Raw genomic sequence first — 25,473 nt, forward strand, 5'->3', positions numbered from 1 at the left:
AAGTGGTTAGCGTTTTATTTGCTCTGGAAGGATAGCGCAAAGTTAATATTGCTGTGGCCAGAAGAAAAGCTGCAAGTTCTTATCTTGGGGAAGATAATGTGAACTCAGCAGTATCACTGCCTTGATCTTTGTTTAAAGTCTTAGAAAACTAGATTGCAGCTTGATTGACAGCCCTGTCAGAGAGTGAATGAAGACTGACACTATAAATATTGAAAATGCAACGTTTACAAAACCAGCAGCCTAAGTTTTCTCATGATGCCGCTGCTTTTGTGGAAGGACCGCGATCCATGTTATTTGTAGCAAAATGTCCATCCTGCTCAATAGCACTGAAAGTGATGGGTCTGTCTCTGGCACCCACAAGTCCACTGACCTACTTCTGCTGTCCACAGCTTAGATGCTTCGCCCCTACGTTCCACGTCTGTCTGTGTTATGAGGCTGGACGTCTTAGATTGGACTAGGATCAGAGATCCTCCAGCTGGAAGGGGCCTTTAGAAATCATCTAGTCAAAAGTACTCATTGTACAGGGGAAGACACTAAGGTGCAGAGAAGCTTAGTGATTTGTCCACAGCTACAACCTACTGTTGCTCTCACCAGCATTTAAGGGACATTGGTACCTTGCCGCAACCCACCCCTCGAGGCTGGCTGATTGGCGTGATGTGATATGTTGGGGGTTTCTGGCATCGCGCCAGAAGGAGCTTGCTGAATGCCCCGTTGTTAAGATTGTCAACTTCAGGAGGGTTGTGCAGGGACTCCCTCTGAACGTTCTATCTTTTCCTACAGCTGTGAAATGCTTTTGCAGACACATCCTTAAGAGAAAAGGCCTTTTTCCTGCTTCTCATCACTTCTCTCTGCATCAGTTCATACAAGGCTTCTAAAGTTTCTCAGAGGGCACATTGCATCATGGCACATTCACATCTGGATGATCCCAGCACCACATTCACTTTTTATTGTGGAAGTTGTGTTTTATCGACTCGCTCTTCCAGCCTTCTCCTACAAATTGACGTTGAGTTAGGAGCAGACCCATTCTACTTCTGAAGGGACCATCGATGCCTTGTATAATCCTAATTTGTATCCTCTGGGGGCCCTGCTGTTTCCATAGTTTATTATTATCGACGATTGTTTTTCAAGGCCAGGTTAGGAGTAGTTCAGGCTAGGAACCCGCAAACTTTCAGGGTCTGACAGTTTGATTGTGCACTCCGATTCTGAATTCTGCCAACTTCTCACGTTGGTCAGGTCTGAAAGACACGGCCATAGAAATCGTCCCCAGTTGGAGTACCAGTATGCTGTTGCTGACTCTAACCGCTGCCAGTTTTTGGAGGGCTCTACGGGTTCAGAGGGAGAATTGCAGATTTCCTCTTGGTTTAAGCTTAATGACCCCATCGTATAAGTTGGGGCCTCTGCCCCAGACTGTGGGTTGGAGAATCTTTGAATCTCTTCTAGGTCCCGTGCCACATAGCCGCTGCTTGCTTCTCTTCAGACTTCCAGCCTCAGAACACATCTGAACTGAATCTGTGACCAGTCCTTGCCCTGGTACATACACATGTTGGACTCAAGCCTAGCAGCAAGTCCCTTCCTTGGTCACCAATGGATCTCTGACTTGGGGATTAGTCACATAGCTTCTGCCTAGCTCCTTGCATGATCCAGGGTATCGGGTCTGATTCTTTCTGGATCTAGGACTGCTCCTTCCCTGGTGCACAGCTATAGGCCCCAGCTCAGTCTCTGTGCTAAAGAACTATAGAGAGGATCTTTCTGGACAGCCCCTTTCCCCAGTTCCCATAGGCCTCTCTGGCTGTCTCCCTCTGCTACCCCGAGCTGGAATAATGACTCAGGGTGGTTGAGATAGGAAGGGCATCATATTGAGCAGTGATCCAAGTCCTTCTTGGAATAGTGGCGGCAGAGAGGTGAGCTAGACTCTCTTCTCCTATGCTGTGATGTTTTCCTGTACCCTCCCCACTCCTCCTGTTAACAAAAGAGGATCACAGAGCTGAAAGGAACCTTAGAGATGTTCTCAAACCAATATTCTAAGCCTACCCGCTCCGTTTTATAAGTCGAGCAAACTAGGACCCAAAGATCTTAATTGAATTGCCCGAGGTTATAGCGTATTTTTGAGGTACTCCACGTAAGAATGTGATCTCACTTTGGCCCTGGCCTTTCCTTTATATCCATCTGCCTAGACCTTTGCAGACTGTTCCACTTTCCATGCGGCTACTGTACATCCCTCCCTTCTTTGGTCAGACACTCCCTATTGCTCCTGCAAGTTCAAGCCTCTCACTAGGTCTTTCAAGTCTCATTTTATGTCATTTCTCTTGATCCATTCTATATTCCAGGCCAGCTGACCCTTTACTTGCCTCTCAGCTTTTCATCGCCTACCTCACTATCTTAGTGCTCGTCTAGAATGTGCTTTCGGCCTCCTCGTAGCTTTAGACCTTGGCTAGAGCTGGACCCCTTTCCTTATTAGTTTCAACAGCAGGTGAAACTATTAAGCTCAGACAGCAAGAGATTCTCTGGATGGTGCTCCCCGAGTCTGGCCGAGGAAAGGAGCTTTGAAGTAGATTAGGGGAATAACCTTTCAAAAAAAGGCTGAGATCAAGTGATGTGCCTTCTACAAAGATCTGTCAGATTTGTTCAAAGGTATCTATTGCTTCTTGTGCTTCTATCTCTTAGGTTCAGCTCACGTGCCATCTCACACACACACCTGAAATCTTTCCCGATCCCCCAGCACGATGTTGATTATCGGCGATGTGGAGGGTGGGATTATCATATGCTTACAGATTTAGAGCTGAAGGGATCCTGGAGACCACCGAGTCACACCATCATTTTACAAATGCCGACACTGAGAAACAGGCCAAGGGACTTGTCCAGGTAGCAAATGTCTGAGGACTCTTTGACTTCAAGGCCACCACTCAGTCCGTCAGTCATCTCCTTATAAAGATGACAATAACGTGCCCAAGTCAGTAATCTTTTGTTCGGTTTCCTTTTTTTTGATCATTTGAACACTTGTAAGTATCATGGAGAAGTTTCTTAGGACAGATGGGAATTAGCAATGAGACTCTGGAGTATGACTGATGCTCTCCAAGCAGAAGCCACTTGGTTTTCTTTTATAAGCATGGAATCAGACTTCCATTTATTAATTTGTTCCATAAGAGTCAAGCCGTCGTGATGTATTCCTACTCCTTATCATCATAGAGCAACTATATATTAGGTGTTAAATCTCTTGTTTCATTTTGGACCAAATATTTTCCCAAGATGAATCTCTTACTAGTTACCAGTGAGTAAAAGCTCCAGTTTCTTTTTTTAAACATCCCCAGGATTCACATTTCAAAATTAAAGTAATTTTCAGGTGAACACACTAACTGTAAGATCTCCATGGTGTTTGGAACGAAATGAATTTCCTTACAAAGAGATAAGTCATCTTGCTCCTTTTTGTCAGACACAAGCCCTCATTTGTGGTTTCTTTTCATCTGTTGAAATAATTACTTCTCTTTTTCTGCCTTCAGTAGTTAGTTCTGGTCATTAACATTTCTGTAAAATTAAGTTTCAGAGGTGCTTTTAATGTTCAGATCGAATGCAGTATACACTTGGCTGTGGAAACCAACCTACTTGAGGCTAAACCAATGCCGACCACTCTGGGCTCTTGGAAGCTGTCACTGACTAGCTCCATGTGCTGCCCAGGGCTCACATAGCTCCCTGGAGAATAGAGAGCTGGTAGCTGCCAGGGAGAGCACAGAGAGAGAACTCTGCTTTCAACCCTTCTGTCTCTGTCCATGCTCACGAGAACACTAAGGAGGAAAGAAGTAACATGGCTAGGGAGAGCTAAGAGACATCTAAGAAGAAGATTCCTATGGCCCAAGTGTCTGACAAGCAGGTCCTCTTCCCCTCTCGACGCTCTTTGGTCCTTCCCTCTCTCTCTGCATTCTCTCCCTTTGTTTTTAGTGTTTCAGCAGCAGGGCAAGGTACAGTCACGAAGCAGCAGGGAAATAAATGCATAGACAGTCACGTAACTCATGCTCATGTATTTGCTACTGCCGAAGTCTTATTTGAGGTTTTTGTCTCTCTACATACATTTGACATACTCCAATGAATTTTTGGGAAGGTTCTAGTTTTGCCTTGGGGCACAAGTGATGAAGTATCCCAAGGTTACAAAGGATGCTTAGGCAGCCCACAAGAAGACCCTAATCTTAGGGCTATGCAGAACAAAAGACTGGTTACCAACAGTATCTTCTTTGGGGCCCCACTTGTCATGCCCAAATGGGTTCCTCCTCATCTTCTTTACATATGTTTCATTTTAAAAATTCAGGTTCTCTTAAGAATGTGGATAATAAAGCTAACAGAGCTCTTTGCCATCTTTCAGTTCTGTCATTCCATCAAGAGCTATATGATGATTCCCAGGCACAGTGGGGAGCAAAAAGAAGCTTAAGACAGGGAGCCGGGCCTCAAGATGCTTACCGCCAAGTTTGGGCACCAAGACAAACAGGTGAATAGTTAAAGATCAATACAGGATTTCAATAATGCGAGATCTCAGTTTGCAAACTGCTATCAAGTAGTATATGAAATGATAAGAAATGGTTCCCATGTGCCAATAATCTTAGCTATGATTTTTTCTCCCAGAATACATTTAAAATAATTTAAAAACTAAAACAGATTTAACAACCATAATTTCTGAGTCGGGAGACACCGCTTTGGCCATTCTGTAGTCCCAAAGACGTCCTCCAGCCTTGGATTCAAAATGTCCAGTGGGGGGTGGGGAGAAATGCATTGTTTCCTAAGAAGCTAACTTGATTTTGGTTGGAATAACGAATTAATTGCTAGACTGTAACAACTGGAAAAATTATGGGCTAGGCAAAGGAGCCCAGTGCCCACATTACATTCTGATGGTTGGTGGAGTTTTGCCAGATTTTAAAGAATTGGGAATTTTGGAGAAGAGAATCTCTGCTGCTCTCTAAAATTCTTACTCGTCCGTCACTGAAGAGATTCCTGATGCTTGTACTCTGTGTGTACTTGGAGGAACCAGGTTCCAAAGCACAGACAGGTTCTAGACCTGACTTTTAAGGAAACGGCATTGATCGTTGATACTGGTTTCAGTATCTCTTAGTTAAAATCTACTTGTTTGCATTGTTTTTGTGTTGGTGCGAAGGATATCGAGTCAAAACTGAAAACAACCTCTGTGTCCGAAGAGCTTAAATTTTTACGGGATATTTTTTGCCCACTTGGACAAGTCCCTCTGCCTCTGTGGGTTGAGTTGCATCATCTTTAACAAGGGCTTTTAAGGTCTCTCTTACCTCTGATCTACAAAGCTAGATATGAACTGCGTTCTCAAGATGGGTCTTTGCACCAGGGAGCAGCTCTGAGTCACTAAAAGCATCTCATGCTTTGCCAAGGACAGTATTTCCCATTCAAAGTTGGGCCATTGGTTGTTGTCTACCCGCAGTGCCTGGCCCAAATAGTTGGAAGAAAACAGTAGACTGGCCAACCGATGGAGAACCGTCTTTTGGTTTTTCGGTATGGATTGTTAGGCCAATCTGTTTTGAGTAATCCATCTGTATAATAAGGAGTCGGAAGAGATGACCTCGCTGGTCTCTACTGGCTCTGAATCGGGCATCCTGTTCTCTTCAGGGAGAAAAACCTCTCCCTATAAAATAGGATGGAAATAAACTCCAGTGGCTCCTTCTCTCCCATCCCCTCTGATGAAAGGGCAAAAGAGAAAAGGATAGAGTAGAAGGGTCACTTAACAATGGGAATGAATCCACAAAGAAAGGCATGAGAGTTTAGTTTCTTCTCACTTTTCCCAACCTCAAGTAAAGGGCAGCAAAGTCACCAGAATTAAAAGGATGCTGAAAGGCCTTGGGCTAATGTCAGATGGAGGATCTTTTGAAGAGATCTGATAAATGAGTACAAGAGGAGCTGCCACCATCTCTGAGTACCGGTGGGCTGTCCTCTGGAAGAGGTATTAGACTCGGTCGGTTTGGCCCAAAGGGCCAAAGAGTTAGATTTGGTCTGGTGTCAGGAAAGGTGCCTCAACATTTAGTGCTGGACTGCAGTCCAAGAGGATGCTTTGGCAGGTAAGAAAAATCTGTCATTCGAGGAGGGAAAGGCCTGTCCCTGGAAGTCTTCCAGGAGGAGCTGATGTTTACTGGTTGGGTTTGTTGTAGGGGAGATTCCATCTGGGGCTGGGTTGCACTAGATGCTAACTAAGAGTGCTTTCCCTTCTAAATTTCTAAGTGTGCAAGTATGGATAGAGAATAGGAGAGAAACAAGCTGCTGTCCATTAAGAGGTGAGTGCTTGGTAATGATGATATCACAGCTGATCCATCTGCAGCCTCCAGGGACTGAGACACCAGCAGTCAGCCCTGGGGTCACGCTTATCATCATGACAGTGGAGGGAGCCAAACTAATTACTATAAGTGATGGATGACTAAGTGGATGGAGGCAGCATGTCCAAATTGGTCTGACTAAAATTCCTCTAGACTTTGTGATCATTTTTTTAAACAACCCTTATAAATGCCCCTTCCCCCAATAGTCTTGGTTAATTGTTTGGAGGTCAGTTATAAATAGTCCTAATTGAGGTTTTTCTGTTAATTCTGGAGCTGGCTCGGTAACAATGTCTTCAGCATTGAATACAAAGTGAGGGGTTTTTTTATTTGGTTTTTGTTTTGACATCGAGAGGAGCCATGAACAAATTTAAAACAAATGTGGCCAACAATCTTTTCCTTCAGAAATAGTTTTCTTTCACTGTTTGGGTTTCTAATGAGGCTCAGGGGAAAAACCCCCAAACCTTGCAAATAACATCACCCCATGTAACACTAGCAAATAAGCATCTTTAAAGGTTTTTCAAAGAATATGAATCTTAGCCTTTGACATTTGTGAGCAAAAATACAATAATCAGTTACACGGTCAGCGCCTGTGTTAAAAAAGCAAAATAAATACTGCTCTAGTGGCGAGGGATGGCCCCTTTGTTGCGGAGTCCATCATTGTCACAGAGCACGCTATTGCTATTTGGGGCCCCACTCAGTGGAATTGAATTTGCTCTCTGGGCTTCGGAACAATTGTCAGGCTGGAGCGATGCACAGAATGTTACTTGTAATGATAGCATCTGTTTCACAGTGATCTCTTTTATTTTGATTGATAACGCCCCAACTTTCAGCTATTGAAGATTTCCCCCACTGCCACTTAATTTTTTTTTTTTTACTAATGCTTAGATCACATTAAAACAACAACAAAAAGCAAATAAAACCGCTTGAAAACAATCTCAGAAAGAGGAAAAGAGATGTATTTCTTTGGCTTTGCTGACTCAAGAAAGGACACTGGGCAATAAAGACATGCTTATCATCCATAATCCCGTCTAGAGCAATATTTGTATCCCCTCTTTACCTGCTAAGATGTGAAACTGAGAAAGTTGGGACTTTCAAGAAGTCTCCAGAATGCTATAGGAGCAATGATTTCCTAGTCTAGGAAGGCTTGTCCCAAAGAGATATCTGATTTCCTTTTCCTTTCACAGCTGAGCAGCTTTTTAATATAGGAAAGTAGTCTCAGAGTAGCCAGAGGACTTTCTCAAGAGAGCTTGTAACTTTCCCACAGAGAATGGAACACCACAGGAGAATATTTACCCCAAACACTATTCCCTTGCCTTACACTCAGTTCTCTCGCACCCTTTGCCTGCATGGATGTTTGGGCTTGCTTTCCTTCCACACCAGCGCAGACTTCTTGGAATCCCTCTGTGCCTGTCTGCCTGCCCAGCCTATGCGAATCTCATCTCTAACTGTCATTAACTGTTCATGCAAGGAGAGTGACATTTTGGGAGCAAATCATTCACTTTGAGAGGGTCTCCAGGCTTGCTCGTGTAAAAGGATGCTGCCTCTCATCAAGGTACTTTGTGATGCCTTATAAAAAAAGGAGAAAGATTCCCTTTGCCTACCACTGCCTTCAGAAGATAAACTTTACATTGGTTTGGAGTGCGCAGGGTCAATGTTAGCCGGGGTCTGTAGGGGCCGATTGGCTATTTGATTTGTGTTTTGTTTGTACCGGTGTCCCAGATACATTTGTGTTCGCTTTGGTTGCGGCAACCTTTTGAAAACCTTTGAAGCTCAAAAGGTGACACGGAGCATCAATAAATTTTCAAAATTTGCAAAAACAATAGATGAAGTGGATTTCAAATAGGGGTGCACACCCTTTAGAAAACGGAGCCCTGCCTTGTAACAATCTTCAATTAAAACGTTAAGTTTCATTGTGTTTATTCAGGGTGTGTAAAGACCAGGCTGACATGTATTAAGCCCTAAATCGCAGTACACAGCTGGAGTCTAGCCTGGCATCTTCCAAATGAGTTTGTACAAGGAATAAAAGATTGCCATCTGAGCAACACTGGAGGGAGACAAGGAGACAAAAGGCAGTTAAACACAATCAGCAAAGGAGAAGCATGTATTTCCGCATATAAAGACCGCCATGGGGGTGGGGTGGAGAAGGGCCTCCCGCTTTATTCTTTCTTCCTTCTTTCCAAAAGTACCCAGAACCCATATATTGGCTTTTTCTCCTAAACCGAATAGGGGGGCAGTTTGGAAGTGAAGCACGGTACAATTCACAACCTAAGCGACAGAAACAGACTCCCCCCCCTTGCAACTCAAAGGGACCTCTTTGATTTTAGTTTATGTGTGTAGTCGAATTTTTCATGCCATTAGGTTTCACCTTCACGTGGGTGACAATCTTTTTTCAAAAGAAGGCACTGGCTATGACTATACATAGTAAAAATAACTTCCATTTTCATGGGGTGTCTGTTTTATGGCCACTATGGCTGTTGAGTCTCACACCCACCCTGGGGACTAGCTATCACTAGTATCTTTATCCCTGTAGTTGAGGAAACAGAGGCCACGGGAAGCATAGGAACTCAACTGTGTGGTCCAGGCCCTCTTCTCCCGTGGGACCTGTTTGGCCAGGGACAGCAGACTAGCCAGCAAGGAAGACAGGTGACCATTTCCTATCAACACTCTGCTTTGTTTTCTTTGACCAGCAGATTGAGTCGAATCGGTCAAAATAGGGGTGTGTGTGAGGGGGGCAGCAGTAGTGGCATTCTTGACACGATCTGTCTCTTTTGGTGGATAAAATGTAACCCGGTCTGGGTTTAGAAATTGAAATGTGCTCAGTGATCCAAAGAGAGAGCGAGGTATTCATAATATTTATGGAATATAATTGAAAATTTCAGTATTAAAAATTGTAAATGAGATTTTAATTTGTGAATAGCTCCGGTTTAACATACAAATATCAAATATTGATGTTCAAGGTTTAACAAAAAGCCATTTAAATTGTAAACTCAGAAAGCACAAGCTGTGACTGCCAGCTCATTGTAGCAGCAGTCTTTAGCTCTCCACCATGTACACAGGAGTTCTGGCTTTTTTTTTCTTGGACCCAAGGAGATTGGATTAGGATAGTTGCATTCATATGCTTATCTCCTTCCCTTTTAAGGTAAGTCCAGAGTCTATTAGAGTCCTGCTCTAAACATAGGCCAAATGGGGGATCATGAAAGAATGTCAAGGAGGCCACAGAACCTGAACTTGGGAGGCCCACCTTCCGTCGTGTAGAATTCTGGAAGAAATCAAGCAGCATATGACATAGCCCTGGCCTTCAAGAAGCTTCTAAGATGGTAGAGGTGGCCTCTCATAAGCATGTGAAAAGTTAATTAACAATGGGTTTGAAAAACTAGTTTAATAAACAAAAGAGAGGTCCAGGGAGCAACAGATTTCAGGGCTAAATGAATGGGACAGACAGGAAGTGATGCGGGAGCTCAAAGGAGTGTGAGGTTTCTTCAGAGTCCAAGTGGGCCTTGCTGAACTGGGCCTTGAGAAAAGGATAGCTTTTTGACAGAAGGAGAAAGAAGCCATTCTCAGCAAATGCAATGCCAGGAGCACAAACTCAGAAGGAGGATATCACAGAGAAGGCCAAGGAAATGGCGAGCAGGCCAGCTTTGCAGAAGCAGGAGTATTCTTGTGCAAGAGGAGCTCGGAAAGGTGTGTGGGGCCAAATAGTGGATCGTCGGAAACGTCAGATTGAGGAGGGTGGACTACAGAAGAAAGGGTGGCTTTTAAGGCTTTTGTGGAATGGAGAAATAGAATTAAAACTGCCGAAAGAAGATGGATTTCAGGGCCAAATCTCATAGTGAGTTAGCCCAAAGAAAAGCAAATATGGGGTAGGAGGGCACGGTAGCAGTTTCCTAGAATTCCTCAGAAGGTAGAATTAGACTAGTTCTGCTTGGCCCCAAAGTGCAGAACCAGAAGAGAGGTGCCTTTGGGCTCCATCAAAGTAGAAATATTAGCCAAGTTGGAAAGTGCACTCCTGACTCCCTGGGGAGGGAACTCCCATTTCTTGGAGGTCCTCAAGCAAAGGTTCCGCACCGAGGTGGAAGAGAGAAAAAGGTATGTGCATGTGTGTGTACATGTGTGTGTACACTCATTCCTATCCACATACTTCATCTAGTTCTGGGGGGAAAATACTTACATTTTAGGAGGAAAGCAGTAGTAAGGCAGAAGCTGAAATCCAAGAAATGAAGCAGTGACGAAATCCATGACCTCGTACAGCCATACACGAAAACACCAAACAGGGGTAAGAATTGCCAGGTGAACCCCGAGATCCTTTGTCCAGGATTATAATTTGACCTCCTAGGCAGCAGGGAGAAATGTTACACTGGAATCCTTGAGCAGAATATGGCTCTGGAAAGGAACAAAACCTATAAAAGGGAGGAACCATCTTAGAGGAACTTTGTATCTTAAGAAAAATGTGGTGTTCACAGGAGGAAGGTCAGGGGCCAGAGTACATGAATCCGAGCATAGTAGGGAGCCAGTCGGGTGGATGACAAGTGGAAGGACCACTGTGCCACATGAGAAATCCCTATGACAACGTGGAGTCCTTGAAGACGGGACTATTTTGCCTCTTTGTATCTCCAGCACTTAGCCCCGGGGCTTGACCTTAATAAGTGAGTGATGGTTTGTTGACTTGATGGTGAAGATGTAGGCAAATAACACTTATTTCAATTTAGGCATATGCTCTGTTGAATCTTTTTTTAAAGCCCTCATTTTCTGTGCTGGACTCTAGAAACCTATTCAAGAAACCATCAAGATTTTCCCAACCCGTGTTAGCATTGATAATGAAATGTCCATCTCTACTCGGAAAAGACCTCACCTTTTGATTTAGGATTACAACATTCTTCCTAAAACATTCAGTAAACCTGACGGGACGGTGATTTTGTTCTCTGGGAACGATGTATAATTTGAAAAAAAGCCAATTTAAAGGTGAACTTGAGCTTTGGAAGAGAAAGGCATTCCATCTCTTCAAAACTGCAGTAACCTGGCACTGTACGAAGCTTTTATAAGGTTCATCTGATGTTTATGGCAACATTTTGGGGGGGGGTGGCAGTGATTGAATTTTTCAAAGCACTTAAATACCGTGGAGAACTACATTTCCCACTAGTTTCACGGCTCTCCGGGCGTGTACTCTACAAACCTGGTATCCGCCTGGACGCAAACGCTCCATTGCCATCAGAGCAGGTTCTACTGTTTTGCAGGAATGCTGCATTGAGGGCAGCTTGAGCCATTTGTTCCTGACTATTATACCCCTCTATTTTATGAAGGCAATTTTCCATCTGCAGATATTACCATCTCTGCGGTTTCTTTGCTGTTTGGCCTTAATGGATGGCATGGGATATATTTACGCAGTCTAAGCAAAGGAAGAGATCATAGTCAAATTGTCCTTTATAACCGGCTTCGTTCAGTTGTAAAATAAACAAAGAAGAATTACCAAGTCCCGGAAAAGGGAAGTCCTACTTGCTCCCCCCCACCCCCATCTTTGGAGGGATTGAGAGGTTTTGCCTGCTCTGAGGATTCTAGGCTGGAATTTTGCCTTAAATATCAAAACTAGATAAAGATATCGAGAGTAGATAGTGACCCCCACCCCCATCACCCATTGTGCTGTTCTTGTTCAGTTGCAGTGGCAGCAAGTCACAGCTATGGAACTGGATGAGATCTGCGACAGCTCAAGCAGATGCTCCTTCACTTCCCAGATAAAGGGAGGAGAAGGGAGTTACCCAAGATCGCATGGATGGTACAAGACAGTCCCAGTTCAGAGCCAATTCATTGGCTCTCTCATTCTGAATTTGCCACGCAGTCTGGCAAAATCCCCTCGGTATAGCTTTTCACGAATAGGAGGGAGGGCCGAGTAGCATCTGAGGAGCTCCGGTAGCCAAGTATCACTCTTCTACTTTTTGATTGGAGCTTCTGGAAAGATGGCCTTTCAAGGCAAGCAGAGGGATCTGAATTTTTGTTAAAAAGCCTCTGATTTTTAGGCAGCCCCATAAAAAGATATCAAAGAGGAACTGAATTATGGAGGGAAATAAAGAAAAGGAGGTTAAGAAAACGTTACCTCCAGCCACTTATCAGAAGATTTATGAAAAACCTCAAAGAGTATAGATAGGGACAGATGCTCAAAAAAAGAGAGGGAACATTAACAAAGTAGGTCTGTGGGAAATGCAGAACTGTGTCACGTAAACATGGAATCCGATTCTACCCGGATTCAATTTGAGATCATTGGCCCCTAATTCATATCATCTCTGTGAGAGGCAACATAGCTTAGGAGATATGAGGATTGGCCTGGAAGTGAGGTTACCTACTCCCTGGGGGACTTTGGGTCAATCCTTCGATCTCCCAATGCCCCAGGCAACACTCTAGGACCATAAGCTCCAGAGCAGATGCCATTTTCCATAGGTTAAGGTGAGTTTCCTCACTAAATGTGATTATCATCAGTTGAGTTGGAGGGAAAAAATATGTGTACGTACCTCCACACACAAGTGTGTGTATAGCCAGCTATGCACGCATGCATACATGTGAGTGGATATCTGTGTCTGAGGCTAAATTTGAACTCGAGGAGATGAGTCTTCCTAAGTCTAGGGCTGAAGCCCCGTCCACCACGGTGCCACCTAGCTGCCCCCTACCTTTGGTTACTGTGGGGAAAAGTAAATATCCCCAGATATTCTCAAGCTATTGGAGCACTCTTCCTGGTGTAACAGTGACGCCAAAAGTTCTCTCGAATTGGACTTTTTGTTCATAGATTCTTCTGTAGGGAGGCAGCATGCCATAGATGCTGCCGGGTCAAAGAGATCCATGTTCAGATCCTGCCTTGTAGGGCAACCTGACTTCCAAGGCGTATGCCGCCACCGTGGCAGATACAAAGGCAGCTGCATAGCACCCTGGCGTCCAGGTCCAATGTTGCCCCTAGGACATTCACCTGGGAATGGCCCGTGATGATAAATTCATGGATCTGAATCTCCTGTTCTTTTTACTCACAGAAGGAAAATACAGTTGCTTTAGAGCTTAACTGACCAACCAAAATGACTAAATACTCCATGAAATCCTAGCCTCCATCCACAGGAGTTTCTTTATTTGTTGGTGCCCTTACATGCCCTGCTGTAGAGAGACAATGACACTCCAGGAGAAGCATTTGTTCTGAAAAATCCCATCCAGGGTTACTCACGAGATCCATCTATACCCATTTGGCCGGGACCATTCTGCACCCCCTCAAGTGATCGGTGCTTTTCACACCAGTCCCTGGAGGCTTCTTGTGTCCTCTGAGTGTGCTTTCTAATATGAGAAGCTTTGGGAAGAGGCGCTGTCCACGGGGCTTTCTCATAACCCCAAGCCTTCTGGAAGGTGGTCCAAGTAATCCCCCTGAGCAGCCCCAGAGCCTCCCTGGGAAATGATTATCCTTTGTGTGACAGAGCAGTGCACATCTGGATGCACAACCATTCTTTTTGACAAAAATCCTAAAGTCAGAGATAAATATTAAGTGAGAAGAGTTGAAAGTGAAATGAGCTAGGAAAGATGAGGAAGAAGGGGCAGTTTTTAGCATGAAATAAAAATGGCGTCTGAACGTGTGCTGGGCTCGTTGGCTCCCCCTGGAGTCATAGCTTCAGAAGTTTTCGACACATGGAGCTTGCTTGCCAGATGGCACAAGCTCTGCCGGCAATAGCCGGCATCTAAAAATAGTCTTTGTGCATGTGGTGCGGGTTGTGGGATTGAGTGTTGCTCCTAGCTGCCTACTTCCCCCACTATAGCTTCAACCAGTTTCAAGGAGAGAAGGGACAACCAGACACCCTCCACATTGGGGAGACGAGACTGTTTATGAACCCAGGTGTCGACTTAGTGACAGAAGCTCCCTGTTCTATAGCTAGAGGAGCAGACCAGTGAGCCCAACCAGGCCACCCTCATTTCGTAGATAAGAAACGAGTAGACCAAGTCAGGGAAGCGCTGTCCATTGCGGCACTGGCAAGCTGCCCCCCACTCGGTATTAGCGTGGGCCACAGAGGTCGATCTGAACCAAGTGTCTCCCTCTCCCAAGCCGGCGTGCTTTCCGCTTTCAAAGAATTGGGCACCACCGGCTGAGCTCCGTCCGGCATGAGGACTTGCCCGTCCCCCTCCCTCCGAGACCGAGACCACTCCCCTTCTTCACTCTCTTGTCTATCGGGAGAAATCGTTAGGAGGACCCAGGCTCCCATCCCACCCCTTGGCAGGTCATCTAACTCCTCAGTATCCCAGGTGATTATCCCCAACGAATTAAGTCAGAAGAGTTCCTACAGAAAGCATATGCCCGGTCCCTGTTTGCTCATGCACAACACGCGACGTCGTGCAGCCAGACCTTCGGATTTCTTGCTGAATTTTCTGCACCAGGATGAACCTGCCATCATGTTCTGTATCTCGTTCCTTCCACTGAATCGCTCACAGGAACGGCTCCAAGGACAGGTTTCAGCCTCTCACAACCCCTCACAAGAAGGACCTTGTTTTCCTCTACCTGCACACGTTCACAGGTTTCTGTCTTGTTTTGCTTTGTTGCCCGACTAGATTATATGAAAGGAATTTAAGAGGTTTCATTCTCCAGAGCAAAAATAAATTCATTTTTAGCACGTGTAAATGAAAACCACAAGGGAACGGGGTGGCGCCATGCAATGGAGCAGCCTCTTTCATTGTGTGTTGTTTTCTTAAAGCCTCTGCATTTTCCTGGATACCTTTAGATAACAATTAAGGATCGTTTCAAAAATGAGTTTGTAAATGATTAAAAAGGCGCTTCAAAATGTTATTGTCACATCAAACAATATATATCATCTTTAAGAAACCTGGATTGGATTGAGGACTGAAATCAATCAATTATTCTTCCCCCCACCCATATTCATCAGCTTTCAGTTCATATATGGTAATTGAGAGAAAACCATCTGTGGCTTGAGCATCAGTACCGGAAGCACAAGGTTATAGTAGCAAATTTCTGCATCTGATTTGTATCAGGTTCAGAAAAGAGGGCCCTTGTCCTGCTACTAGCAGAGGTGTGCTCACTTCCTGGCAGAGCTCACCTTTCCCTGTGCTGCCAAGGAACTGGTCACCGGCCCCCTAGTAAGGCCAAAGCCGGCTCTTTCCCTGTGACCGGGAGGCAATTTTTTTAGGGCATTCAAATGCCATCAGCTGCAAGAGGCCAATTATCCATGGAGGAGAATATTTCCTGCTTTCGTTTGTCCCAGAATAGATATGTGTGGTTTTAAGTCTCATGTCCTTGGTCTGTCCATCATCAAAGCCAGATATATGCTAATACCATCTGCTGGCCAATATTCCCCTCAGATTGAATGGGGCCAGCCAGTGGCCAAGAGAAGCAAACCCTAAGTTCTTGATAGTCCCTTTTAGTGGCCTCCAATGGAATTTCAATTTCAGATGTTCTATTCAGGGCCTACGGGCAAGCTTAAGCGTCTTTTGTGGCTTCTCTCTGGCTCTCCTTAAGAAATGTGCCCATCTTGGCACTTTCAGCAAGTATCCTCGACCTTTGCTTTCCTTTCGATCAGCCTGAATAGAAGAAGGGTCCCTCTAAGCTAGGGGTGGGGAACCGGGAGGCCCTCGAAATCATTAGCTAAAGCAAGTGGAGGCAGCAACGAGCTCAAAGCTGCCACTGCTCGAGTTCTATGGTAATCATTTTGTCCGGCCTGTAAATGATGTTACAAATATCCAAAGGGCCCTTGGCAGAAACAAGGTTGCCTGCCCCTTACTCTAAGTCACGATGGGCTGAGGGTACTGGGCAGGGAAGGGATGCCACTCAAACAGAGGCAGCTTTTTGTCCTGAATCATAGTCATTCTGTGGTAAAACGTAGGTGCTGCCAATCACCAAACGGAATTAGACCTCAACTGATGAAACCTATGATGATTCCCCCTCCGCCCCCCCAAGTGGAAGCAGACTGTCCTGCTTTAGTGGCTACGTACATTCAACATGATTTGAACCTGAGGATTGAGCACTTTCTAGGACTCTGGCTGTATAAGGACCATAGATAAAGAACATGGAGGCGATTAAGCCAAACGGGCACCAAGACCATGACATACCTTAGAGATTGCTTTGTTGATCTAAATCCCTGCCGGAAGCTTATTTTCTTCCAGTTGGAATCCCTCTTAAAAGGCAAATATAAAGGGGGAAACCAGTGAATTCAAAGTTCTATTTAACTGGGCCTTGGTTTCAGACATTTTATTTGACTATTTTAAAATTATTTTTCTTCCCTTCATTACAATTGAAAAGCAGATGATTGTGTGGCCTGTGTGCTTATGGGGCTCCTGGAGTCATATCGGATTCATTCCTCTCCGTCTATACCCCATGGGTCACACAGCATTGTTACCCTATGCGTACGCTCCTAATATGGGAGTATCCATCTTTTTTGTTGGCTTTTTAAAATTAAGAATAGAGCATTAGAAGGAACCATATGGAACCCTCGGAATTGTTATATTACTGAAAAAAGCATAGCTGCCATTTTCTATAGCTCCCATTCAGTGCCCCGTGATCTAGATGGGACATTTGTGAACATTTCTACCAGACTGGGGTCTCTACCTTTCGGTATCTCGTGGAGCACCTAGCACCAGGCTTCGAGCAAATAGGCGATGGATTGGCGTACATTTGGGCAAATCGAACAGAAAACCGCTGCAGCCTCCTTTATTCCTCTTCCTCGTAATGCTGGAGAATCTGCGCCACTCAATTATATGGAATTTTATGGAACCTCCATTTGTTATGCATCAGCGTTCTCTCAACTGGATTGTAAACTACAGAAGTGCTCTGGTGCTGTGGTCCTACATGGCCCCCAACTACCCTGGGGAAGCAGTCGGGGGGCTGGGCCCACCGTGGGCACAGGAACTGATATGCCTGTAAGGGAACAAAGTGGCTTCAGATCCCGGTTGGTCCTCACCCTCAGCCCCGGCACCTTGTGGGAAGAAGGCCAGAGTGTCATGGGATATAGCATGGCAGGCGAGCTCCCTGGATGTCTCCGGGAAGGCCTCCTGAAGTCATGCTAATGGCTCGTCCAAAGGTAACCCTTAGGCCAACTGTTATGGAAAGGATATCTTTTGCTTGCTGTGGTATCCTATCCCAGCTTTGCCAAGTGGCTGCATTGCCCATCTGTGCGGGACTTTATTCCTCTTGCCCGGTTGCAGGAGGGAGGAGGGAGATGAGGAGCCATGTCTTGCAAAGTTTCCAGCAGCCTTGAGAGTAATTTTCAGAGGAAACTTTTCCATTCTGGACATTTACCCTTTATTTATTTTTCCTCTACAAATATAACTCCTGTCCACCTTTACATCTATTCATCTGGGCCCCAAGTAAGAAATTAAAATAGAGAGACTGGCCTCCAAATGGATTTCCAAGTGCTATTACCAAGTATGGCAGGTTTAACAAACAGGCTCAATAAAAGCGGTCCTCACTTTACTTCAATAAATAGAATGCTCCTCGGCGTCCTTGGCTAGAGACAGTGGCTGTCCTATCTCTCTTTCTTGTTCATTCTATTGTGCTAAAGATTTGAGTGGGGAGCTCCTGAGCCCTGGCCTTTGACATCAGAACACCCAATCGAACCCCTTTCTCCTTCGGCTGGCGAGGAGATGGTCCCCTTTAAGCACTGGTCTTTTCCGTGTCAGGCGATTGCCCGGTTTTTTAATTGCTTTGCCAATTAGAGTGGTCTGAGGCTAGCTAATAAATTTCGACCTAATGGTAAGCTTCCTTGGAACACGGACAAGATGTAGGTACCGTTCAGATGTGAAGACCTATTACCAGATTGAAATAGATTTCTAATGCATTTATCATTCATCTTTGCAGTATGTGATTTCAATCAGAAAAAAAAAAGTGATGAATGGTTTGACAGCTTCCAGTCAGAGCCGCTAAAACATAATACTCTTCTGCTAGTTTTCAGCTATTACAGACCTTAACATGCAATGTGACCTTGGTCTACCGACCATGTTTGGGTAGCACAAAAAACTTAATCATAAGAAGTCATAAGTAGAATCCTTCTTCTTTACTGCCCTTTTTTCTGGGACCAGGAAATTTATTGCTCGTGGGACAGGTAGGGTATGAACAATGGGCCAAATAGAGTCCAGGGTTATCTCATCTGTGTGAAAACTGCTGCTGAAAATCGATGTGACCTCTGCTATACTGTCATCCCAATTCCCACCCTCTGTGTCCTATTTGTCTTTTGGTAGAAGCTTAGATCTGTGTGCTGTCTCTATGTGTCTCTCGTGGGCCAGATTATCAAAATGAATCATTGCCTGCAGACCTCTTATATTTCTATTTATTTTCCCGGTGTTGACTAGGTCTGATGAAATATGATTCTTTTTGCATTTGATCCTTACTGCAGCAAGCAGCACCTAATTTAGCTGTGTCTCTCTCTTTAAAGAAGAGTAATACTATTTTGAAACTTCAATCTACTGTACAGCAACATTACAAACCAGACACCGTGCAAGCCGTCTTCACAGTCAATACCAATTTTCCTTTCGGCCAATTTCATAGCATTACTTTCATCTCCAAATGGAAGAGATTTCTAGCTATTTTCATGTAGTTAGAGTTTGGTTATACACACACAGCGTTTTAGGCATTGCCACCACTGCCCTGGGTTTGTTTGTTTTTTTGGTGTGTGTGGGGGGGGTCTCATTCAGTCTCTTGTCACCAATGTCCCATGTCTGTCTAAAGTGTATCAGCTCTGATAATCCATCAATTTTCCAAACTCTGTCTCGATAGTAACTATGTCACCAGGGGAATATCCTATTGTCTCTGAACCAGCAGGAAGTCAGCATTCTAAGTTTAGAGACCTGACAACATCAGCCCCGTCCTTTAAAATGTTGTATTCGATGGTACGAGGATGGGAACGGCTCCAGTTATTATCGATATTGGCAGATCATTACAAAGATACTCCATTCACTTAATGCACTCATGTAGTGAAGACCAAATAGCATCTAAACAGAGACTTCACACTATGCAGAGAAAACATAAAATGGGGTTAGGGTTGGCATTGGGGCATATTTTAGAGATACAATAATGGTTGCCTCAGGAGTGTGTGTGTGTGTGTGTGTGTGTGTGTGTGTGTGTGTGTGTGTGTTTACAATAAGATAGCATTATAGATGTTATCATTGTGCATTTTAATTGGGCCCCAACAGTTCTAACTGACATGCTGATTCCCTCTGGACCAACCTTTCTCTCCCCTTCCTAGTTCCCCCAACAAAAGGAAGAAAGGGAAAGAAAAGGCTCGCTGAACCTGCAGCATTCTAATGGTCGATGTGAAGATGAAATTCTGGGCACTGGGAATGCATCGGCAATTTACAGGCAATATGTTACTATTGAACTTTACTAAAAACAATGGCAGTAAAGGTGCTTCTCATCTCCTAACTTAGGTTTGCCGTGTTACATTGCCTTCTCAGGCGCTGTGACATGGACGCTTGAGTTTTCTGCATAGCTCAGAATTAGTGAATACATATTCCCCTGGCTCCATCTGAAATCGTCAATTAGTAGTTTATATCCTCTAGGTTCTAGGAACATTGAGATATTAAGGGTCATTTATTGGGAGAAAAAGCTCTACCATTATGTTCATTTGCCTGAAGCTTCCCACAATGATTCGCCAGGGTTTCCCATCCAAGGACTCCCACAGAATAACATGACGACTGGGAAATCAATGGGGTTCAAGACTCTCTTTACTACATACATAAGCTGCTTGGATCTGAAAAATGAGGTTCAACCGAACAACAGATCACTGTTGGAGTACCTAACGATGCCAGGAATAATGTGATGAAAAAGTCTCCTTGCCAAATCTCATGGAAATTCATTTAGGTTCAAGCTTAGCCAGCAGCCTGAAACCCGTTCTATCCGAGACCCTATCAAACCACCACCAATTCAACCTGGATTTATAGAGGGGGCCACGTGGGCCAACCTGGCCATATTTCCTCCATCATTTACTTGCAAAGTTGATTTTTTTGAACCCAAGAAGAGGCTTTTGGAACCTATTATATTTGATCTTCGGGTATGAATAACACTGCAGTCTGCTGAGATTGTTTTGTTTATGTGCCCATTCTGCCATCCACCATGTTAGTTACCCTCCCGGATTTGCTGCCCTCCAAGTTTGACAGATGTGTTGTCCACGTCTTTACCCCAACCATTGATGAGCATATTTAAAGAGCACAAGATGAAGCATAGAACCATATGACCCTCTTCTAGAGAAAGATCTCCTTTCGAGTTGACTTTGAAACCGTATTGTCTCATTTTCATTTCCCCCTCTTTCTCCACAAAAGCAAAATTGGACCCAAGTTAACATTGGTTTGTCACTAGTTATTGCCATTAATCCCCCTTCCCCGCCTATTCCCAAGCAATAGGTCTACTGCATCTTTCCATTGTAAGTGAAAATGCTTCTTAAAAAATGTTATCTTTAGTTTTCTAATGGAATTCGAGTTACCCAAGATCTTGTTATATAAGCCTCAGAGATAGGATTACAACCCAAATCCTCTTGTCCCCTCCCCTCCCCCCATACCATGTTGTTCTGGGTGTGTCTGCTACTATCCTTCAGCCATTGTAGTTATTCACTGTGGGATCTAGTTAGGTGATATGTTAGCACTTTTCTCTCTCCCTTTGTTTTCAGTTTAAAGTGCCTTTTATTAGATTTGCAAAACACCAAGTAGATCATCTTATTGGCACTTGTTCTTCTCCATCCCAAGCCAGATGTCTGTCAGTCTTAGATTTTAAAATCCAAGCCCCATTCACCAAGCCCATTTTCCTTTCCCTTTGTTCATTTTAGCTGGTATCATTTCAACTGCGATTTGACGGTCACTCACGAGAGTACTACAGCCGTACTGATTAAAGGGAGACAATGGCCTGTGCAGTTGGAAATTGGGAGTCTTGGGACTTGGATTCCAAGTCAGATTCTGCTACTTTGTGAACTGGGAACTAGGTGCCTCCTGTTTCTGAGGACTCTGTGATTGGACTAGATGATCGTTATGGTCCTTTCCGTAGTCTTGACTGCATCATCCCCTTACTCTGGAAGCTCCAGTGGCTCCCTGTTACCGCTAAAATAAAATTCAATGCTTCTTGTTGGACAACTAAAACTCTTTACACCATCTTACATTCAAACTGGGTGATTTTTTATTCTCCCACATTCCACATCCTGTGCCTTTGCACAGGCTGTCCCCTATGTTTGCAATGGAATCGTTTGCCTCCCCTTCAACCTTAGACTCCTAGCTTCCTTTGCGGCTCACTAGAACCACCCCTTCATCTACAAGCCCAATCCCAATCACAGGCTGGCAACTAGTACTCATCTCCCATATGTATACAGGTTACTTCTTGCAACACAGTATAAACTTTTCGTGGTCAGGAACTGTTTCTTTTGGGGCAGCACAAAGCTTGACACTCGGGAGTTGTGTAATCAAAATGCTCACAGAATGACCGAAGGGAACAATCCTCAGACAGCTGAATCCGAAGGGTGTTTCTGTGCCGTCTTTGTTAGGTTGCTCACATGGTTGCGTTCTTGAAAAGGTTTCTGCGTAGCCTCAGAAGAAAGCTCCCAGCGTGGCTGCTTGGCAGAGTGGTCTTGACTGCATCGCATATATACCACATAGCTAACTTGGCTCGGATGAGTGTCAATTGGCCACGTGCTGCCTGAGGAAGAGATCATCAGTAAGGGCCTTGGGACTGAGCAACTTTTTTCTTTTTTTGCACAACTCTCCCTCCTCGCCCTCTTATTACAGACCCAGATGCTTTTTCCTCTGACTTTTCTCTTGAACTAAGACCCCCTCGGAAATCACTTAGTGAGAATACCTTTAGATAGCCATGGGGAGAGAAGAGAAATTAAGGTGAAGGGAGGTTTGGCATTTTATTCTCCCATTATAGGTTAGAGATTTTTATTTCCTGATATATTTCTTTGAATCAAAAGCAGTCGAACTCCTTTATAGCTACCAGCATCCTTTGGGGGCACTTGAGGTGCTCAAACTGCAGAAATTCCCTCCATCCACATTCTCCTGTCCCTCTTCAGAGGCATTGCGGTCATCTTAGTTTCTCATCATTTCGGTTCCTTTGGGGAAAAGGAAAGGAAAGGCAACGGACTAGCCCAATTTCACTATGTTTAGACTATTTGAACACTTGTGTCTTTTTGGGAGCTGCTAGCGGATGTCTGCTTTGGTGTTAACTTTCACTTGTCTCTGAGTGTGATATTATTTGATTTTACAGAAGAGGTGCAGGTTGCCATGCCGATGATGAAACCGGGCCTAGAGAAGGCCCAACTGGCTGGACAAGCCATGCCTGCTGGCTTCTCCTCCCCATTCATTTTTGCTGATAGCCTTTCTTCTGTGGAAACGCTCCTGACCAACATTCAGGTAAGCTTTTGGCTCAAGAGAAATCAGCGTAGCATAATAATGATCAAATATTAATTGTCACCTTTGGTGACATTTTAGACGACATTCAAAATAGCGCATTTGGTTATTGAATTTATCAAAGATGAATTGCGCAAACTTGGATAGTTATTTTTCTCATCTTAAAACAACGAGGCACACGATTTTTATATGAGAATATTTTGTATAAATTCTTCCCACTCATAGATTTTGCAAATAAATTGCATTTGATTCATAACCTGTGTAAAGCCATAATTGCTTCATTTCCCTCAACACCATGGTTGAGGACCTGAATTGCTCCAGTCTTTAGGATGGTGAGATGGAAGGCAGTTTTTTTTTTAATTCTGCCACCTGGAGGGCTGAAAAGTCCATTTTTTCCCCCATCCTAATCTTAGTACATCTTGTTTCCACACACTTTCCAACAGACACCCAAAAAGAATCCGCTACCATCCGATTCTTTTTGTACAGCAAAATAATGCTTTGGACATGTATATACTTATTTTGTATTTAATTTATACTCTAATATATTTAACATGTATTGGTCATCCTGCCTCTAGGGGAGGGGGTGGAGAGAAGGAGGGGAAAATTTGGAACAAAAGGTTTGGCAGTTGTCAATGCTGTAAAATTACCCATGCATATAACTTGTAAATAAAAAGCTATTTAAAAAAAAGAATCCGCTACCAAATACATTTCCTCAAAACAACCTCAACTAAATTGCCCTGATGCTGCAACAGGAGACCCCCTGTGGATTACTAGTTGTTAAGGGAAGGTGTGATTCTGTGGTGGTGGCAAACAACTATTCATTAGAGTTGACCCAAGTTTGGTTTGGTTGTGTCCGCTGCCAAGATGGGAAATGTGGGAGATGGAAAATCTTTTCGAGGATCACTTCTTCTTTGATATAGTGGACTTTTAAAACCTTTTGGGCCGGTGTCGCTTTCAATACACTGAGCTATGCTTCTGGTTTTCATTATTAACGTGACTTGAAAAAAAAAAAAAAGCATTCGCTTCCTCCCAGCCCCAGCCTGGTCATTCACTGCCAAGCAAGCAGATGGAGTCTCTCCATTGCTGGTTGTTATCATGACTGAGGAGGAGGGAAAGGGGCCTTTTGTATGTCCTGGGTGTAGCTGTGGAGGCATGGGGGAGATTGCTAAAACAAAGAACAGGCTTCATAATTTAATAGCCAAATGTAAATGAAGGTGAGTTTTCCAATCCAAATAATGCTTCTCTTTAGATGGGTATTTATTACAGCTATTCAATCACCTCTGAGGCATCAAGTGGTCAAGACAAAGAGACTGAACTTGAAGAATTGTGCTTTTGTTTGGTTTTGTTTTTTTTCCTTAGGGCCTCCTGAAAGTGGCTCTAGACAATGCTCGCATCCAGGAGAAGCAGATGCAGCAGGAGAAGAAAGAACTGAGAATGGAGCTCTTCAGAGAGAGAGAACTGAGAGAGACCCTGGAAAGACAGCTTGCCGTGGAGCTGCAAAGCAGAGGTGAGCTGGCAGCTTGAGGGCCGCCATCGAGGCAGCAAGCAGAACAGGCGCAGAGGAAGAGAAATCTCAGGTCAAGGGCAAGGACGGCCAAAGGAGCTATCCACGCTGAGGCTCAGTTGCAAAAGGGGCAACCTGGAAGCTCAGCTGGCTTTTTTCTCCCCTCTTAGTCTAGTAAGCTAGAAGGTCCTTGGAGTCAGGAAAATCCGAGTTCGGTTGTTCCCTTGGATGGGGACTTTCTCAAGGCTCATGAGCCAGTCCCTAACCTTGGTACGGAGGGCTGCTCTGCAAGAGCCTGCCTCTCTGAAAGGAGTCGCTCTGTGGAAGAAGGGATGGGTCTGAACTCCCTGTCCTCATTCCCCTTTCTCTAAAGGAAGGAAGAAAAAAAATAACTGTAGATGGTTAGTAATGAATTCAGATCTTGTCTCTAACATCTGAGCTGTATGAGCACTTCACCTCTCTCAGCCTCCATTTTCTCCTCTGTAAAATGGGGTTAATGATGCCTCGAAGCACTCATCTCACCCTATTGTGAAGCTAAAGGAGAGAACATCCGCAAGGTGCTTTGTCACCTTTAACTTGTCGTGTAAGTGGCAGGTAATGGACGACATAACTGGCATAGAGCCAGACCTCAGATGACGTGCACACCTCGCATTGATCGCCAGCTTCTGGCTTCTCTCCGTCACTAGGAGCGTTTCCCTAAGGAGAAGTCTCTCCCTCCCTCCCTTTCCTTCTGTCTGTCTGCTGTCCCTCCCTTCCCCTGCATCCCCACCCCATGGCCCAGTGACAGGCTGGAGAGGCCAGCTGGCCACCAGATGTGCCGTACCCTGAGAGGGTGATGTCCCCCAGCTACGGGGGATGGCATCAGGAGGCTCGTCCATATTGGCCACAAGCAAATGACATCTTGCTTATTGACTTCCCTTTGCCTGTGAGAGCTGCTCTGGAGAAGACTTTCCCCCGGAGGTTGGAATCATTAAGTCATTGAATTCAAGGAGAACTAAACCTTCTTATCTTGGCTAATTCAGTAAAGACGGGAGAAAGCAAAGGCTAAAGCATTTTTCTATACTTTGAGACAATTAGTGGATTTCCATCTTTTGGCTTGCAGAGGAGGGTACGGGAGATTGACACAGTCATAGGAATCAGCATTTGCTGCAAATGAAAGCTACCTCCTTGCCTTTTGGGGGGTGTGGGTAAATGCCTCTCTCCTCACCCAGGCTGGAAACACCGGCCACGGGAGCTCCGAGGCACCGGTCCTTTTTTCGTTTTGTTTTTCAGGGAGGACGGTTCTATTTTTTTTTTAATTTAATAATTACTTTATATTGACAG

At 44.5% G+C, this 25,473-nt stretch overlaps 1 protein-coding gene across 2 annotated transcripts in view; it reads left to right on the forward strand.

Moving 5' to 3' along the window:
* The window catches only part of DACH2 (dachshund family transcription factor 2), a 430,511-nt gene that overhangs the window by 382,759 nt on the left and 22,279 nt on the right, over window positions 1-25,473 (forward strand). Inside the window, exons 8-10 of one of the 2 annotated variants that reach the window (XM_051969294.1) lie at window positions 4,352-4,474; window positions 22,504-22,649; window positions 24,006-24,153. In XM_051969294.1, coding sequence (XP_051825254.1) covers window positions 4,352-4,474; window positions 22,504-22,649; window positions 24,006-24,153 — 417 coding nt within the window. The remainder of the gene's footprint in view (window positions 1-4,351; window positions 4,475-22,503; window positions 22,650-24,005; window positions 24,154-25,473) is intronic. The other variant, XM_051969293.1, reaches the window with a different exon arrangement.

The sequence above is a fragment of the Antechinus flavipes genome, chromosome X (genome assembly GCF_016432865.1).
Source record: "Antechinus flavipes isolate AdamAnt ecotype Samford, QLD, Australia chromosome X, AdamAnt_v2, whole genome shotgun sequence".
In the NCBI taxonomy this organism is placed as follows: Eukaryota; Metazoa; Chordata; class Mammalia; order Dasyuromorphia; family Dasyuridae; genus Antechinus; species Antechinus flavipes.